Source organism: Zea mays, chromosome 8 (assembly GCF_902167145.1).
Source record: "Zea mays cultivar B73 chromosome 8, Zm-B73-REFERENCE-NAM-5.0, whole genome shotgun sequence".
Taxonomy (NCBI): domain Eukaryota; kingdom Viridiplantae; phylum Streptophyta; class Magnoliopsida; order Poales; family Poaceae; genus Zea; species Zea mays.
Window position 1 is genome coordinate 42,157,521 of NC_050103.1, and position 19,133 is coordinate 42,176,653.

Consider the following 19,133-nt stretch of genomic DNA (forward strand, 5'->3'; position numbering starts at 1 on the left):
GTTTAGTGGTAAACAAAGTACAAAGATGACCAAACTAAAGTGACCTATTGGGTCCCATCAAAATTAACATATGAAGATCATAATGATTAACAGAAATATTATTGGGTAAAAAAAAGTGATTGTTGATCACTTGTTCTCAAATGTTGTGAATCAAGAACAAGGCAACACAATTGTTAAAGATTAAGGACCTTTGCCCTTCGAAGAATCATCTCCTTTTGGATATGGAAATCTTTGGACGAAGGTTATAAAAGACACACCTTCATCATCCATGAGAATGAAAATTCATAAAGACAATATACGTTATTCATTCATTCATCCATATATTATTTCATGATATACAAATGAACATTAACAGAATTTATATCAACTTTAAACCTTCAGCCTGATTGAAGATGTTGACGCGAGAGTGATTACAATCCAGCGTGAACAGTACGGGGGTACTATTCACTGATTTATAGGCACGGGACGCAACCTGAGTAAAAATACATTTATGACCTTAACATACAGCCATAATCGCGACATAAATCATCGGTGATTAGCTAGTCTTTCCCTCTTTGGCTCGGCATCATGTTTGACCTTCGTTGCCCCCTCAAGACGAAGTCGTCATCCTTCGGTTGTAGCTTCGGTATTCGTCGTTATCGCTTTCAGACAATGTCTTCGTCTCGAGGATCTTCGGCGGGGAAGAAGATCCTCACCACGAAGCTTTTCTTATGACGAAGCTCATGTAATATTTAGTAGTATGCTAGAAACAAATGGTTAGTCATGTTTTTGAGGACCTTCGAAAGAGTAAGGCCCCCAACAGTGATCAAGGGCACAACTTGCCTTCAACGAGCTCCTGCTCAGAGTTTTCCACCTGCTGAGTACAGGATATAGGAGAAATTAACACCACACCAAACATAAGAACATACTGCATAATAATGATCTACGCATCGTAACGAGATCGTAGGTTCGAGAACCACTAAATTCGGAGTTACAGTTAAAGAGTTATGATTTTCTAAAGATCTAGGTGTTAGACATAAATAGAGATGTCAATGGGGACCCGATACCCGCCAACCCATGGGGAATTCCCCTATTAGGGTACGAGTATGGGATGAAAATTGTCCCCATGGGTATGGATATGGGACAAAATCTTCACCCATTGGGTAAACGGGTATGGGTTTGGGAAGCAATAATCCGAACCCGATTACCCATGGGTATTTCATACGTGTACACCTGTCGTGTTTGTATGAATGAGTTGAGGCCGAGCCGGCCACCAAGCCCAGCACGACAGCGCACCAGGCCCCAGGTCCTAGCCAACAAGGCAACTAGGAGACTAGTAAAAAACAAAACCCTAAAATAACTAGCCATATGCTATGCCCTGCCCAGACGATGGTGACGACCATGGATTCTCAAGCGCCAACTAACTCAGATGGTGACCAAGGAAGGTGAGAAAACTCCATTTCTCCATTTCTTCTATCGGTCCCGAAGTACTTATGTATTTTCTGATGGATGGATGAATGGATCATGGTTCATGGATGAGTGCTTGTCGATGTAGTGATGTCTGAAATCTAGATTGTTTGTGCTACATGTTAGTACTTAGTTATCCCTTAATTGGGGATGGGGACCCATTGGGGACCCGAAACCCGAATGGGGATGGGTATGGGATGAGTTTTGTACCCATGATGGGTATGGGGATGGGTATGGAGATGGATCAAACATGATGGGGATGGGTATGGGATGTTATAACCCGGTGGGGAATTCCTCGTTGACATCTCTGGACATAAACAAATTAAGTGTATGATTTTAACCACATGTTTCATACTAAAATAAGGTTACTAGATGATAAATAATATTAATGAATTTAATGCAACTGCAATGGATAAAAAAGGAGTTAAATAAGTTAATTATGTCATTTCTAAGTTGTCTGAATTATTTTTACACTTAAAAATCAATTTCGGATTTCTTTTATTATCCTCTGGAATACCCTTGGATGGTGGCTAACATTTTCTAAAAGCACAAGGACCAAAACGCAAAGGTCGTGGGCTTATTTGGGATATCTTAAAACAGCGTGTGGAGGGCGGGTTGAATGCCGAAAACTGGAGGGGCTCTTTTAGAAGTTTTTGTGCGGCGAATGGGTACGCAGATTTATGAGTCGTCCGATTAAAACCAACCCTCTAGATTAAATTAATGTGATAAATGAACCTGTAATCAGCCTCAGTCGTCAAATCCGATATCAACGGATGAGAGACGACCACGCCCCGACCTGACCTAAACCCTTCATCATCGAATCGACGGCCCAGATCTATACGATGAAGGGGGTACGGTTCTTATAATCTGATTCGCTAACTTCTCATCCATCAGCCCACGAGCGCCACCCATCTCCACCCGGCCGCGCGGCGGCGCCATGACTGACAAACACCCCCTGGTGTTCCAGCGACGCCTCGTGGCCCCCAACTCGGTACAACAAAGGCGAAGCACACCATGAATACGATAGGGAAACGGGCCTTACTGCTGAGACGACGAGGACGAAGCTGGTCATGTCACCGCGCAGTCTGACACGAGACACAAGCCCCGATGATGGACGGACTATCGCCGGAGACCTCGATACGCTCGTTGGCCATGAACGGCTTCACCGAGCCTTGGGATTGCCCTCATCCACTTTCCGACTCAAGCACGCCGCGGGCGAGGTGACGGCAGCAGTCGCGGGTTACCTCTCTCTCTCTTGATTCTTCAACTCGCACCGGCGGTGGTCTACAACGCGATCCTAGGGGCAGTTGCAAACGGAGGGAGGAGCGGCACGCCTGTCCTTATGTAGCCCAGAGCGAGTTGGGTCCCGGATGCCGAGCTGGGAAGAAAGACATGGGAGGCGGTTGTAACCACCCCCACGGAGTCAGCGCGGTCATGGGGCGCCCGCAGCAGGGAAGGGGAAGGCCCCGACGACATGGGCCCACCTGCCAGCCGAATAACGCGCGCGCGACGCGGAGAGAAGTGCAGCAGCCAACGCGACGGTGACTCGGTGAGAGCAACTCCATCATGCGCGTGGTGGGGGACTGGGTAGTGGGCCCTGCCTGGCGGTGACCTCGAGTGGGCTAACCCGGACGCTGCGGAAGGGTTGGTTGAGCGGGCCTGAGGTAGAATGGGCCGACGGGGAGTTCGGTGGGGGTTGAGGTAGTAGGCCGGTGGTAGGTATTTTTGCATTCCTTTCTCTCTCTCTTTTTTTTCTTTTCTCTTCATTCTTTCATATTCCAAATTTTTTGACCTACTCTTGTATTATCAATTTAGATATAAATGCAACAGGCTCAAGTCAACATGGAAATGCATATTCCTTTTTATTTATATAATTGTTAGTTGGCTAACTTGATCCTATTATTTGGATATGCAAAAAGGAGAGAAGAAAACAAATAACCACATAGGCTCCATAATTTCCAAGGCTTTAGTGTGTGTGTGTGTATATATATATATATATATATATATATATATATATATATATATATATATATATATATATATATATATATATATATATATATATATATATATATATATTACAATCGATGATTCATTTTGATTGTGAACTTGTGACATTTTAGGGGGCTCTGGTTGTTTCACGAGTACCTCTCCGTAAGGACATGTTCGTTGAGAGAGCGTCCGGGACAACAGTACTACCATGAGGCTGGTATGGGACGCCCTTAGCTGATTAATTGGAGGAACCTGGGGTGTAGTTTGCTTCGTCGTTGTGCCGTCAATGGGGGCTGCGACATATTGCTTGTTTGGCTAAATGTGGGTGTCGTCGATTTGATTTTGTTAGTCACCCACCTTAGGGAGGAGTACTGTGTTTGTACGACTGGCAAAACCTAACGGGCGGCTACGCACCAGGAGAATATTTGTAAAGGCTACGTAGTGAAACCTTGCCGACTCACCTTTGAAGTATTTGAGGGTATGATCGACCTAAGGCAAAAAGGGATCACGACTCTTGGATAAAGTGTGCGACCTTTGCAGAGGGTTAGAAACTAGTATATTAGTCGTGCTCACGGTTAAGAGCAGCCTTGGGATCCTATTGATTTGATTAGAGATACTCTGGATTCATTTATGTTGATGGTGAGAGCACCTAGAGGGGGGGGTGAATAGGTGATCCTGTAAAACTTCAATACTTAAGCCAAAAAAAAACTTGTTAAGTGTTAGCACAAGTATGGCCAAGTGGCTAGAGAGGAGTCAAAACACAATAACCACAAGAAAGCAATCACAGAGTTGACACGGTGGTTATCCCGTGGTTCGGCCAAGTACAAAACTTGCCTACTCCACGTTGTGGCGTCCCAACGGACGAGAGTTGCACTCAACTCCTCTCAAGTGATCCAATGATCAACTTGAATACCACGGTGTTTTCCTTTCCTTTGATCTTTTCCCGTTTGCGAGGAACCTCCACAACTTGGAGTCTCTCGCCCTTACAATTGAGTTCACAAAGAAGTACAGAGTAAGGTGGGAATGAGCAACGCACACAAGACTCGAAAATCAGAGCAACAACACGCACACAAGTCGCAACAAGAGCTCGCAACGCAACACAAAGAGTTCACAACTCCACAAGAGCTCTATATGCTATCACAATGAAACGAATGCGTGAGATTGATGTCTTGGTGCTTAGAAGAGTTGTAGGAGTGCTTGGTGTACTCCTCCATGCGCCAAGGGGTCCCTTTTATAGCCCCAAGGCAGCTAGGAGCCGTTGGGAACAAATCTGGAAGGCCATCTTTGCCTTCTGTCTCGTGGCGCACCGGACAGTCCGGTGCACACCGGACACTGTCCGGTGCCCGATTTGTTTCCATAGAAAGCGAAGCCGACCGTTGCCGACCGTTGCAGATCTGGCGCACCGGACAGTCCGGTGCTCCCTTCCGACCGTTGGCTCGGCCACGTGTCGCGCGCCGATCGCGCGGCCGACCGTTGGCCCGGCCGACCGTTGGCTCACCGGACAGTCCGGTGCACACCGGACAGTCCGGTGAATTTTAGCCGAAGTCGCCGGAGAAAAACCCGAGAGCGGCTGGTTTGCGCTGCGCTGATCTGGCGCACCGGACACTGTCCGGTGCACACCGGACAGTCCGGTGCCCCAGCCCGAAGCAGCCTTTGGCTGTACACAGCCACTCTCCACTTCTTTTCTTTTCTTCTTTCTCCTGTTTCTAACACTTAGACAAGATGTTAGTACACAAAACTAATGTACTAAGGCTTAGAAACATACCTTTACTTGTGATTTACACTTTGTTCATCCATGAGCATATTTTCACATTTAGGCCCTTGTGTTTGCACTCAATCACCAAAATACTTAGAAATGGCCCAAGGGCACATTTCCCTTTCAATCTCCCCCTTTTTGGTGATTTATGCCAACACAATATAAAGCAACTAGAACAAGTGCAAAATCACTTTAAATAAAAACTCAAATTGGTTTTATTCAATTTTGGCATATATGGATCATCCTTTGCCACCACTTGGTTTGTTTTTGCAAATCAAACTCAAATCTCTATCTCTAAGTCAAACACACATGTTGAAGTATAAAGAGAGTCATTCCAAAAGAGATTGATCAAAGATTTCAAAAACTCCCCCTTTTTCCCATAATCAACACTTCTCCCCACAAGAAGCCAACTTTTGAAAATAGAGACAATAAGAGACAATAAAAGCTTTTGACAAAACAAAAACTCTATTCTACTATTTTCAAAATCTCTCAAGTGGTAGCTGATCCATTTATCACTTTGGCCTTTATTTTCTCCCCCTTTGGCATCAAGCACCAAAACGGGATCAATCTTGGCCCGTTAACCCCATTGCCTCACCAAAGTCTTCAATTAAGAGCAAATGGCAATAAGATTTCATGAGATGAACTTGGAATTAGTTACCCTCTCATCGGAGTGCAGTGGAAGTCTTTCATGGTCCAAGTCCACCTTTTCCCTTTCAATCCTCCTTCGAGACTAAATTATCAAACTCAAGCACATGGTTAGTCTCAAAGGGTCAAGTTGTAACACATCTCCCCCTACACATGTGCATCACTTTGCAACGGACTTGTGAGGTCCAGGGAGTGTTTGTACAACTTGAGCACCATAATAAGCAACATAATGCAAAAAGGAACATGATCAAAAGCATAACTACATGTATGCTACAATTCAATCCAGGTTCCGCGAATCTAAGACATTTAGCTCACTACGCAACCTGCAAAAGGTCTTCTCATCTAGAGGCTTAGTGAAGATATCGGCTAGCTGGTTCTCGGTGCTAACATGAAACACTTCGATATCTCCCTTTTGCTGGTGGTCTCTCAAAAAGTGATGCCGGATGTCTATGTGCTTTGTGCGGCTGTGTTCAACAGGATTTTCCGCCATGCGGATAGCACTCTCATTATCACATAGGAGTGGGACTTTGCTCAGATTGTAGCCAAAGTCCCTGAGGGTTTGCCTCATCCAAAGTAGTTGCGCGCAACACTGTCCTGCGGCAACATACTCGGCCTCAGCGGTGGATAGGGCAACGGAAGTTTGTTTCTTAGAGTTCCATGACACCAGGGACCTTCCTAAGAATTGGCACGTCCCCGATGTACTCTTCCTATCGACCTTACATCCAGCATAGTCGGAGTCTGAGTATCCAACTAAGTCAAAGGTAGACCCCTTTGGATACCAGAGCCCGAAGCAAGGCGTAGCAACCAAATATCTAAGAATTCGCTTCACCGCCACTAAGTGACACTCCTTAGGATCGGATTGAAATCTAGCACACATGCATACGCTAAGCATAATATCCGGTCTACTAGCACATAAGTAAAGCAAAGAACCTATCATTGACCGGTATGCTTTTTGATCAACGGACTTACCTCCTTTGTTGAGGTCGGTGTGTCCGTCGGTCCCCATCGGAGTCTTTGCGGGCTTGGCGTCCTTCATCCCAAACCGCTTTAGCAGATCTTGCGTGTACTTCGTTTGGGAGATGAAGGTGCCGTCCTTGAGTTGCTTCACTTGGAACCCAAGGAAGTAGTTCAACTCGCCCATCATCGACATCTCGAATTTCTGCGTCATCACCCTGCTAAACTCTTCACAAGACTTTTGGTTAGTAGAACCAAATATTATGTCATCAACATAAATTTGGCACACAAACAAATCACCATCACATGTCTTAGTGAAAAGAGTTGGATCGGCCTTCCCAACCTTGAAAGCATTAGCAATTAAGAAATCTCTAAGGCATTCATACCATGCTCTTGGGGCTTGCTTAAGTCCATAGAGCGCCTTAGAGAGCTTACACACATGGTCGGGGTACCGTTCATCCTCGAAGCCAGGGGGTTGCTCCACGTACACCTCCTCCTTGATTGGCCCGTTGAGGAAAGCGCTCTTCACATCCATTTGGAACAACCTGAAAGAATGGTGAGCGGCATATGCTAGCAAGATTCGAATTGACTCTAGCCTAGCCACAGGAGCAAAAGTCTCCTCAAAATCCAAACCTGCGACTTGGGCATAACCTTTTGCCACAAGTCGAGCCTTGTTTCTCGTCACCACCCCGTGCTCGTCCTGTTTGTTGCGGAACACCCACTTGGTTCCCACAACATTTTGCTTCGGACGAGGCACCAGTGTCCAAACTTCATTGCGCTTGAAATTGTTTAACTCCTCTTGCATGGCCAACACCCAGTCCGGATCTAGCAAGGCCTCTTCTACCCTGAAAGGCTCAATAGAAGAGACAAAGGAGTAATGCTCACAAAAATTAACTAATCGAGATCGAGTAGTTACTCCCTTGCTAATGTCACCCAGAATTTGGTCGACGGGATGATCCCTTTGAATCATCGCTCGAACTTGGGTTGGAGGTGCCGGTTGCACTTCTTCCTCCATCACTTGATTATCTTGTGCTCCCCCTTGATCAAGCGCCTCCACTTGAGGTACCTGTTCGTCATCTTTGGTTGGGGGATGCACCATAGTTGAGGAAGAAGGTTGATCTCGTTCATCTTGTTCCTGTGGCCGTACTTCTCCAATCGCCATGGTCCGTATAGCGGCCGTCGGAACATCTTCTTCATCTACATCATCACAATCAACAACTTGCTCTCTTGGAGAGCCATTAGTCTCATCAAATACAACGTCGCTAGAGACTTCAACCAAACTCGATGATTTGTTGAAGACTCTATACGCCTTTGTATTTGAGTCATAACCTAACAAAAACCCTTCTACAGCTTTGGGAGCAAACTTAGAATTTCTACCTTTCTTCACTAGAATGTAGCACTTGCTCCCAAATACACGAAAGTAAGATACATTGGGTTTGTTACCGGTTAGAAGCTCATACGACGTCTTCTTGAGGAGGCGATGAAGGTAGACCCTGTTGATGGCATGGCAAGCAGTGTTCACGGCTTCCGTCCAAAAGCACTCGGGGGTCTTGAATTCTCCTAGCATCGTCCTCGCCATGTCAATGAGCGTCCTGTTCTTCCTCTCTACCACACCATTTTGCTGTGGTGTGTAGGGAGCGGAGAACTCGTGCTTGATCCCTTCTTCTTCAAGGAACTCCTCCACTTGAAGGTTCTTGAATTCGGACCCGTTGTCGCTCCTTATCTTCTTCACTTTGAGCTCAAACTCATTTTGAGCTCTCCTGAGGAAGCGCTTGAGGGTTCCTTGGGTTTCAGACTTATCCTGCAAAAAGAACACCCAAGTGAAGCGGGAAAAGTCATCAACAATAACTAAACCATACTTACTTCCCCCTATGCTTAGATAGGCGACGGGTCCGAAGAGGTCCATATGCAGCAGCTCCAGGGGTCTTGAAGTGGTCATCACATTCTTGCTGTGATGCGCTCCTCCCACCTGTTTCCCTAACCCTTTTACCTTGCCTTGATTCCCATCACCGAATATGATTGAATCTTGGGAATCCTTATTCTTGACGTAGGAGGTGAACATCTTCTTCTCCCCCGTCATATGGTTTGTGCATCCGCTATCAATAATCCAGCTTGAACCCCCGGATGCATAAACCTGCAAGGCAAATTTAGGCTTGGGTCTTAGGTACCCAACTCATGTTGGGTCCTACAAGGTTAGTGCAAATATCCTTAGGGACCCAAATGCAAGTTTTGTCTCCCTTGCATTTTGCCCCTAACTTCCTAGCAACAATTTTCTTATCCTTTCTACAAATAGCAAAGGAAGCATTTAAAGCATAATAAATTGTGGAAGGTTCATTCACTACTTTCCTAGGAGCATGAATAGCATTCTTTCTAGACACATGATGAATAGTATTTCTCTTAGGAACAACATTTCTCCTAGTAACATTTCTATCATACACATAAGAGGAACTAGGAGCAAACATGGCATGAGAGTCAAAATCATCAAAAGCATTATAACTCCTATAAGCATTTCTAGTTTGTCTCCTATCATAATACATAAAAGCATGGTTCCTTTTAGCACTAGTAGCCATAGGGGCCTTCCCTTTCTCCTTGGCGGGAATGGGAGCCTTATGGCTTGTTAAGTTCTTAGCTTCTCTCTTGAAGCCAAGTCCATCCTTAATTGAGGGGTGTCTACCAATTGTGTAGGCATCCCTTGCAAATTTTAGCTTATCGAAATCATTCTTGCTAGTCTTAAGTTGAGCATTAAGACTAGCCAGTTCATCATTAAGCTTGGAAATTGAAACTAGGTGTTCACTACAAGCATTAATGTCAAAGTCTTTACACCTAGTACAAATTTCAACATGTTCTACACAAGAATTGGATTTGTTTGCTACTTCTAATTTAGCATTTAAATCATTGTTGACACCTTTCAAAGTAGAAATGGTTTCATGACAAGTAGATAGTTCAAAAGAAAGCATTTCATTTCTCTTAACTTCTAAAGCATAGGATTTTTGTGCCTCAACAAATTTATCATGCTCTTCATACAACAAATCCTCTTGCTTTTCTAAAAGTATATTCTTTTCATTCAAGGCATCAATTAATTCATTAATTTTGTCTATCTTAGATCTATCTAAGCCCTTGAACAAACATGAATAATCTACTTCATCCTCATCACTAGATTCGTCCTCACTTGAAGAAGCATAGGTAGAGTTGCGAGTACATACCTTCTTCTCTCTTGCCATAAGGCATGTGTGACGCTCGTTGGGGAAGAGGGTTGATTTGTTGAAGGCGATGGCGGCGAGTCCTTCATTGTCGGAGTCGGACGAGGAGCAATCCGAGTCCCACTCCTTGCCTAGATGCGCCTCGCCCTTTGCCTTCTTGTAATGCTTCTTCTTTTCCCTCTTGTTCCCCTTTTCCTGGTCACTATCATTATCAGGACAGTTAGCAATAAAATGACCAAGCTTACCGCATTTGAAGCATGATCGCTTCCCTTTGGTCTTAGTCTTGCTCGGCTGTCCATTGCGACCCTTTAGCACCGTCTTGAATCTCTTGATAATGAGGGCCATTTCTTCTTCATTAAGACCGGCCGCCTCAATTTGCGCCACCTTGTTGGGTAGCGCCTCCTTGTTCCCTGTGGCTTTGAGAGCAAAAGGTTGCGGCTCGTTGATCGGTCCATTCAAGGCGTCGTCCACATACCTTGCCTCCTTGATCATCATTCGCCCGCTGACGAATTTTCCTAGTACTTCTTCGGGCGACATTTTGGTGTACCTGGGATTCTCACGAATATTATTCACCAAATGAGGATCAAGAACGGTAAAGGACCTGAGCATTAGTCGGACGACGTCGTGGTCCGTCCATCGCGTGCTTCCTTAGCTCCTTATTTTGTTGACAAGGGTCTTGAGCCGGTTGTATGTTTGAGTTGGCTCCTCGCCCCTTATCATCGCGAACCGTCCAAGCTCGCCCTCCACCAACTCCATTTTGGTGAGCAAGGTAGCGTCATTTCCCTCATGAGAGATCTTGAGGGTATCCCAGATTTGCTTGGCGTTATCCAAGCCACTCACTTTATTATATTCATCCCTGCACAATGAGGCTAGAAGAACAGTAGTAGCTTGTGCATTCTTATGGATTTGCTCATTAATGAATATAGGACTATCCGAACTATTAAAGTGCATTCCACTATCTACAATCTCCCATATGCTAGGATGGAGAGAGAATAGGTGACTACGCATTTTGTGGCTCCAAAATCCGTAGTCCTCCCCATCAAAGTGTGGGGGCTTGCCGAGTGGAATGGAAAGCAAATGTGAATTTGAACTATGCGGAATACGAGAGTAGTCAAAAGAAAAGTTAGAATTAACCGGTTTCCTTTGTTTGTCGTAGTCGTCGTCCTTTTGGGAAGAAGAGGACTCATCGCTGTCGTAGTAGACGATCTCCTTGATGCGTCTTGTCTTCTTCTTCTTCCCATCTCTTCGCTTGTGGCCCGAGCCCGAGTCATTGGACTTGTCATCCCTTGGCTCGTTGACGAAGGACTCCTTCTCCTTGTCATTGATCACAATTCCCTTCCCCTTAGGATCCATCTCTTCGGGCGGTTAGTCCCTTTCTTGAAGAGAACGGCTCTGATACCAATTGAGAGCACCTAGAGGGGGGGGGGGGTGAATAGGTGATCCTGTAAAACTTCAATACTTAAGCCAAAAAAAAACTTGTTAAGTGTTAGCACAAGTATGGCCAAGTGGCTAGAGAGGAGTCAAAACACAATAACCACAAGAAAGCAATCACAGAGTTGACACGGTGGTTATCCCGTGGTTCGGCCAAGTACAAAACTTGCCTACTCCACGTTGTGGCGTCCCAACGGACGAGAGTTGCACTCAACTCCTCTCAAGTGATCCAATGATCAACTTGAATACCACGGTGTTTTCCTTTCCTTTGATCTTTTCCCGTTTGCGAGGAACCTCCACAACTTGGAGTCTCTCGCCCTTACAATTGAGTTCACAAAGAAGTACAGAGTAAGGTGGGAATGAGCAACGCACACAAGACTCGAAAATCAGAGCAACAACAAGCACACAAGTCGCAACAAGAGCTCGCAACGCAACACAAAGAGTTCACAACTCCACAAGAGCTCTATATGCTATCACAATGAAACGAATGCGTGAGATTGATGTCTTGGTGCTTAGAAGAGTTGTAGGAGTGCTTGGTGTACTCCTCCATGCGCCAAGGGGTCCCTTTTATAGCCCCAAGGCAGCTAGGAGCCGTTGGGAACAAATCTGGAAGGCCATCTTTGCCTTCTGTCTCGTGGCGCACCGGACAGTCCGGTGCACACCGGACACTGTCCGGTGCCCGATTTGTTTCCATAGAAAGCGAAGCCGACCGTTGCCGACCGTTGCAGATCTGGCGCACCGGACAGTCCGGTGCTCCCTTCCGACCGTTGGCTCGGCCACGTGTCGCGCGCCGATCGCGCGGCCGACCGTTGGCCCGGCCGACCGTTGGCTCACCGGACAGTCCGGTGCACACCGGACAGTCCGGTGAATTTTAGCCGAAGTCGCCGGAGAAAAACCCGAGAGCGGCTGGTTTGCGCTGCGCTGATCTGGCGCACCGGACACTGTCCGGTGCACACCGGACAGTCCGGTGCCCCAGCCCGAAGCAGCCTTTGGCTGTACACAGCCACTCTCCACTTCTTTTCTTTTCTTCTTTCTCCTGTTTCTAACACTTAGACAAGATGTTAGTACACAAAACTAATGTACTAAGGCTTAGAAACATACCTTTACTTGTGATTTACACTTTGTTCATCCATGAGCATATTTTCACATTTAGGCCCTTGTGTTTGCACTCAATCACCAAAATACTTAGAAATGGCCCAAGGGCACATTTCCCTTTCAGATGGTTTAATGATGATGGTTATACTTATGATATCTGGTACTTTCCTATCTAAGGAGGTGTTTTCTTTTGTGAATATCAACTTGACTTTTATGATAAAACTTGGCTTTTACTAATGATAAATACCTGATCAACTAAAAGCAACTGATTTGAGCTTAACCCCGCATACAGCTAGTCCACTTCAGCAAAATGGGACATTTGCTGAGTACGTTGATGTGTACTCACCCTTGCTTAAATACCAAACACTAGGTTGTCCCTATTGCAACCATTGCTCGGGAGAAGATGAAGGCAACGCGGAGGATTTTTAGAAGTTTCAGAACTTCGAGAAATTCTAAACTAGACTAGCGACAAACCCCCAGTCAGCTTATGAAGGTCTTATTTTACTACGTTTCGTTCAGCACTTGAATTTATGTTTAAGTTAATGACTATATGGATGTTCTGGACATCACTACGGGAGCTACAGTCATTTTCTGCGGCCAGAAACCGCCGAAAATAAGGCCTTTGCCGCCGAAAATAAGCTATTTTCGGCGGCCTTAGGCTTATTTTCGGCGGTTCCTGGCCGCCAGAAAAAATCAGCCGAAAATAAGCCTTTATTTTCGGCGGCCAGGGACCAGCCGCCGAAAATCGCTTATTTTCGGCGGTCGCCATAACAACCGCCGAAAATAATTAATTTTCGGCGGCTGCCAGACCAGGCCGTCGAAAATACCGTCTGCCGAAGATAGTATTCTTATTTTCGGCGGCCCCCTGAGGCCGCCGAAAATAGCTAATTTCAGAGAAAAAATTGAGAAAAATGCAAAAATAACAGCAAATTTATAATATAATCACAATAAAAATAACAAAAACATTAAAACCACAATTGCACAATTCACAAATAGTCCACAATATAAAGTTGGAGTTCATTACAACATACGAGTGCACAAACACTCCATAGAACATAAAGTTCACAAATAATCCATTAGAACGCATAATTCGACATAAATCTGACACCATCACATATCGGGGTCATTGGAGTTGTGACCACTCCCTCCAGAAGCGAAAAACTCGTTGACGAAGTCATGTAACGGGTTTGGATTCTAAAGAAAAAAGAAGACATATTAATAACGACAGTGTTTACATGCATGACCACTATTCAAACAAATTGTTTGTCAAACTAACCTCTCATGGAGTATCTCCCTCCCCTGCATAAGCTCCTCCTAGTGCTGGTATCACCGGTGGTGGCGTGTTGTGCCCCATGACCCCGGATCCCTACAAAATCAAGTTTAGTAAAGATTTGAAAGGTTGATACAAACGACAAGTCTAAACTAAATTGAAGCAGCTGAGGTGGAGGTGGAGGTGGCGGAGCATGTAATCCCACTGAGGCATCAACAGCTGAAATTGAGGGAAAACAAATGGTTGCTGTTGTGCCTGTTGTGGAAACCAAGACTGTTGCAAATATAATATGTTAGTTATTTAACCAATATCGAGCGTGTTGAGAAGAAATAAGACACTCACGTTCATTGCTTGTTGCGCCTGTACGTTGTAAGTAGCCATGTACTCTGATTGCTCTTTGAGGAATGCCATTTGTTGTTGCCACAGCTCTTCACGAAACTTTTCTTGCTGCTCCCTCATAGCGTCCTCCATGCTAGATACAGAGCGGCGACTACGACTGCTACTACCACAACCCGCCCGCGACGAAGAGCCCCCACGAGAACGCAACTCCGTCGAATTGATAACACCGGTAAACATAGAATATCTTGAAAAACAAGAAAATTAGCTATTCGGTCATAGTTCCAATATTATTGAAAAAAATTCACAAGTTCATACCGTCCATGTGCCTTGCCTCCAATAGAATGCACAACTTCAGCGTCGATGGTATGCGCTCCTCGCCAATCGTAGTCTTCTCCATACTTCCTAACCATCTCCTGCATGTATGTCTCCTGCAATACAATATGAAGGTTCAGCACACATGTAATTTATAGCTATATGGCAAGAAAACATTAATCATAACAACAACTAACCATACGCTCAACGGCCGCTTGACTACATAGCTCATCGAAGATTTCACTGTTTTTCGCTCTATGCCCTCTCCTATAAACATTGATTAGGCTCGGGACAACTCCAGTTTGAGCCTCCTGCAAATATATGAGTTTAATCCGGTTTCATTTCTAAGTAAAACAGAATACTACATACTCACCATTCGCTTCGCCAACCGAATGTGTCCATCAGCCCCATAGGTATGGTTGACTACGACCTCATCATCGTCCTCGTCCTGCTGATGGCGCTGCCTATGTCGATTCCTGTTAGACTTCTCAATCCACACAGGCGAAGTCCATATCTCACACAAAGCCTTGTAAGCCTGCGGCCGGTGTTCCATCCATGGAAGAGTTACCTGCATATAAAGCGTTAGCTCAAAATTACATTCACATCTAAATGAGCTGCTAAATTAGTTTTTTACCTCCATGTACTGGTCTAGAGTCAAGTAGACATCCGAATATTGTCGAAAGTTGTTGATAGAATGACCTCGGCGCTTCATGTACGCGTTCACAACCTGCAGACGAGCATTGGAAAATGCATCCCTGCACACCTTCTTCGCATTTTTCTCTAATACTCGGTCTGCATGCTCTTGAGCCTAAGGTTCCACACGATAGCGTCTCTGTCCAACATCGAAAATAAAATTAGTTTGAAAACAACTAATAAATGTTAGTTTGAAACATTACTCTTACCCAAAAGTCGTGCTTGACGGCGCCTTGAGTTGTTCCATGTGGAGCTAGTGCGAAGTGCGACCAGCTAGTGCAAGGAACCACCACACCTTTCGGGTCGGTGACAATTCTTGGATTATGTAGACGACAGAGGTTACCTAAGACTTGATTAACCTGTCTATGGTGACCTCGACCGTCAAATGACGTGTCTTCCCATTGGCTGCATGACAAAAAACAAGGAAGTCATGTCATATATATAGTGTACAATAAACAAATAAGTAAGAACAAAGTGGCCAAACGTGAGTACCTATCACCAACTGGGATGATCAGTACTCGAGCTTCAGATTGTGCAGGCGCTGACGGAGGTAGGACAAAGTGGCCCTTCCGAGTGCCCCTTTGTCAAACGACAGGAGCCTCGGTGGTATCGTCATCCGCCTCAGCATCTATGCCCACCTCCTCCTCTTCCTCATGGGCCTGCACCTCCTCCTCATGGGCCTGCTCGTCCTCCTCATGGTGTTGCACCTCCTCCTCGTCGTCCTCCTCTTCCTATGGACATGAAATAGAGACACGTAAACATTTACATAAACATTTACATAAGATCAATTACATAAGTGACTGACAAATAAGATCAATTACATAAACATTTACATCGGTACTCCGTTGTAGAGCGATAGGTGTATCACGTAGTTCTGGCCGGGCGTGTCTCAGCAACGCCTCCTATCTGCTCTGGCTAGAAGAACTCCCTTGAAAAAGGGAACGTGCACCAGGGACTAATAATATAATATTAATATGAAATTAATGCCACAAATACAATATGCCACTAATACCTAAACCACATATACCACTAATATAATAATGAAATCAAATTAAACAGTAACACTAATCAAACACATAAATCAAACAAACATAATTACAAATATATACTAATCACACACAGGAATGAAACAAACATAATTACAAATATGTACTAATCACACACAGAAATCAAACAAATATAATTACAAATATGCACTAATTTCGGCGGTAAATAAATAACGGCCGCCGAAAATACGAAATAAAATACGAAAAAATAACCTATGGATGGCGACGAGCTTGGCGACGGCGACAGAGTGGTGGGACGAGAAGAGCTTCGCGCCGGCGCCGGCGAGCGGCGCTGGCGGCGTCGGACGACCGGGACGGACAGAGCGCGACGGGCCTACAGCAGCTGCACGGGCAGGGGCAGGGGCAGGGGCAGGCTGGCGCGCTAGCTGCGGCGGCCGAGCGCTGTGGATGGGGCGCGCTGGGGGCGGGTCGCGTTGGTGGTGGGCGTGCGCGTGAGCAGGAGGGCGGCTGCGGCCGCCGGCGGTGGATAGGCGCGAGCGGCGGTGGGCCGCTGGGCGGGGCGCGCTGGGGGCAGGGTGCGCTGGCGGCGGGAGCGCTCGCGAGCAGGGGAGGGCGGCGACGGAATAGGCGCGAGAGCGGCGGCACGGGAGTGAGAGCGGCGGGCGGCGGGCGGCGGCGCAGGAGCGAGACAGACAGCGGCGGCGTGAGGAGAGGAAGAGAGAGAAGAGAGAAAGAGTCGGGAGCCGTTATTATAGCAGTATTTTCGGCGGCCTGGGCTCTGGCCGCCGAAAATAAGGTTATTTTTGGCGGCTGTGTCAGTGGCCGCCGAAAATAACCTTATTTTCGGCGGCTGTGTCAGGGGCCGCCGAAGATAACCTTATTTTCGGCGGCTCGTAGGTGCCGCCGAAAATATTGCTTTATTTTCGGCGGCCAGAGCCCGTCCGCCAAAAATAAAACTGGCCGCCGAAAATGCCTGTAGCTGTTGTTGTGCATCATGATGTAATAAAGTAATACTTATTTCTGATATTATTTGAGCATTGTGTGATCATGTCCAATTATATAATCGATGTGTACATAAATTTCTGTTCCTGGCACTACATGATTCGCATTCAGTTTATCTTATAAAACTGGGTGTGACACTTGCAGATTTTAAGACAATCCCCGGAATCTCTCAAACCTGACGAGGTCCCTCCTGGAGGTCAGATAAAGGTCCTGTTGGTGAACGCCGCCGCCTCGGTACGCACGTGGACCGTCCGACTTTGGCGTAGAGAAGATCCTGCTGCTGCTGCTGCCGCACAAGTCGCGGACTATCCGGCCTTATACCGTGAACCGTCCGCGCTATCGCAGAGAGCACCAGCGTCGGAATACCTCACAGTGATTAGTGATTGACGTCCATATCAGCACCAACCGTTGTTGTTTCATGGACCGAGGAAGGACGTGTTTAGTTTTTTCCACGAGCATGTATGTGTTGACTGACATGCCCGAGACAATGTACAATAAAATATGATTATTGGAGGTTTGTAGCATCAGGCCATGCATCATGAAGACGAAGGCCCTGCCTCGATTGATCGGTGTCTAGCTATCTATATAAAGGCCATCATCAGCTTGCCATTGCAATGTCCAGTAATTACAACCTGATATGATCACCCCGGCCGGCTGGCCCACAGAGTTCAGCAACTGAAGGGTCTGTGCATATTCATCCATATGGCGAACTCAGCAACACCGCCGCCTACCATGATCCTGACGGCGGCTCTTGGCCTAACATTCCTGCTCTGCGCCACGACGCCCACGGCCGCGCAGCACTGCGGCTGCCAGCCAGGCTTCTGCTGCAGCAAGTATGGATACTGCGGCAAGACCAGCGCCTACTGCGGCGAGGGGTGCAAGTCGGGCCCGTGTTGGGGCTCCGCAGGTTGCGGCGGCGGCGGCGCGTCCGTGGCGAGGGTCGTCACCAAGTCCTTCTTCAACGGCATCAAGTCCCATGCCGGGAGCTGGTGCGAGGGCAGACGCTTCTACACGCGAAGCGCGTTCCTCGAGGCCATCGCCGCGTACCCGGGCTTCGCGCATGGCGGCTCCGAGGTCGAGCGCAAGCGCGAGATTGCCGCCTTCTTCGCGCATGTCACGCACGAGACCGGGCGTAAGTAGTGTGGATCGTCTTGTTCGCCTGCACTCATTTCCATGGTCTATTGATGCATGGCGTATGTATGTATCTATATGACGCCAGATTTGTGCTACATCAACGAGGTCGACGTGGCGAAGTACTGCGACTGGAGCAGTGAGAAGCAGTGGCCGTGCCACCCCAGGCAGGGTTACTACGGGCGCGGCCCGCTGCAGCTGTCGTGGAACTACAACTACGGGCCGGCGGGGAGGAGCCTCGGCTTCGACGGGCTGGGAGACCCGGACAGACTGGCGCAGGACCCCGTGTTGTCGTTCAAGTCGGCGCTCTGGTACTGGATGGAGAACATGCACCAGCTCATGCCCCAGGGGTTCGGCGCCACCATCAGGGCCATCAACGGCTTCGACGAGTGTCACGGCGGGAAGAACACGGCCGAAATGAAAGACCGGGTGCGCTTCTACCTCGAGTACTGCCACCACTTCCGTGTTCACCCCGGGCTCGACCTCAGTTGCTAGATACGTACGTGCTCAATCTTTCATCGATATTGTGAGCTTGTTGGATTAGTGCATCTTTCAGTGTTAGAGCTCATCCAGATGCTGCTAAGCGTCTTGTCTCTTGTCTCTCTGTCCAGCCTGACGTCCAGCTGCGTTATCGGCAGTCAAGTCTTTCCTGTTTTGTTGGAGAAGATCGCGCTCCATGATCTGTTTGCGCCTTTGTGGGATGCCACGAATCGGAGTCATGACCAGTAGATGTTTGTGAGGCTGATTTTGGTGGCATTTTCAGTAATCTCTCCTACTCTATAAAGCTGTACCATGAACATCCACAGTGCGCCAATGTATTTAAAACGGATTCGGGATCAGATACGGATAACTAGAAACGA

General features: G+C 46.8%; 1 protein-coding gene and 1 long non-coding RNA gene across 2 annotated transcripts; one reads left to right on the forward strand and one right to left on the reverse strand.

The window, feature by feature from the left end:
- Positions 1 to 281: 281 nt before the first annotated feature.
- On the reverse strand, positions 282 to 2,924 carry LOC111590443 (uncharacterized). The gene is made up of 2 exons (XR_002749529.1): positions 2,489 to 2,924; positions 282 to 856 (listed from the first exon to the last, which is right to left on the reverse strand). It is a non-coding gene; the product is annotated as an uncharacterized lncRNA (long non-coding RNA).
- A 14,920-nt stretch (positions 2,925 to 17,844) lies between these two features.
- On the forward strand, positions 17,845 to 18,768 carry LOC103635126 (endochitinase A-like). Its single transcript, XM_008657673.2, has 2 exons — positions 17,845 to 18,274; positions 18,362 to 18,768. The coding sequence occupies exons 1-2, from the start codon at positions 17,845 to 17,847 to the stop codon at positions 18,766 to 18,768; spliced, it is 837 nt and encodes a 278-aa protein (XP_008655895.1).
- Positions 18,769 to 19,133: the final 365 nt, after the last annotated feature.

Coding starts and splice junctions, on each gene's coding strand:
- LOC103635126 (XM_008657673.2), top strand. CDS start 17,845: ATGGCGAACTCAGCAACACCGCCGCCTACCATGATCCTGACGGCGGCT. Junction 18,275..18,361: donor TGTCACGCACGAGACCGGGC/GTAAGTAGTGTG, acceptor ATATGACGCCAG/ATTTGTGCTACATCAACGAG.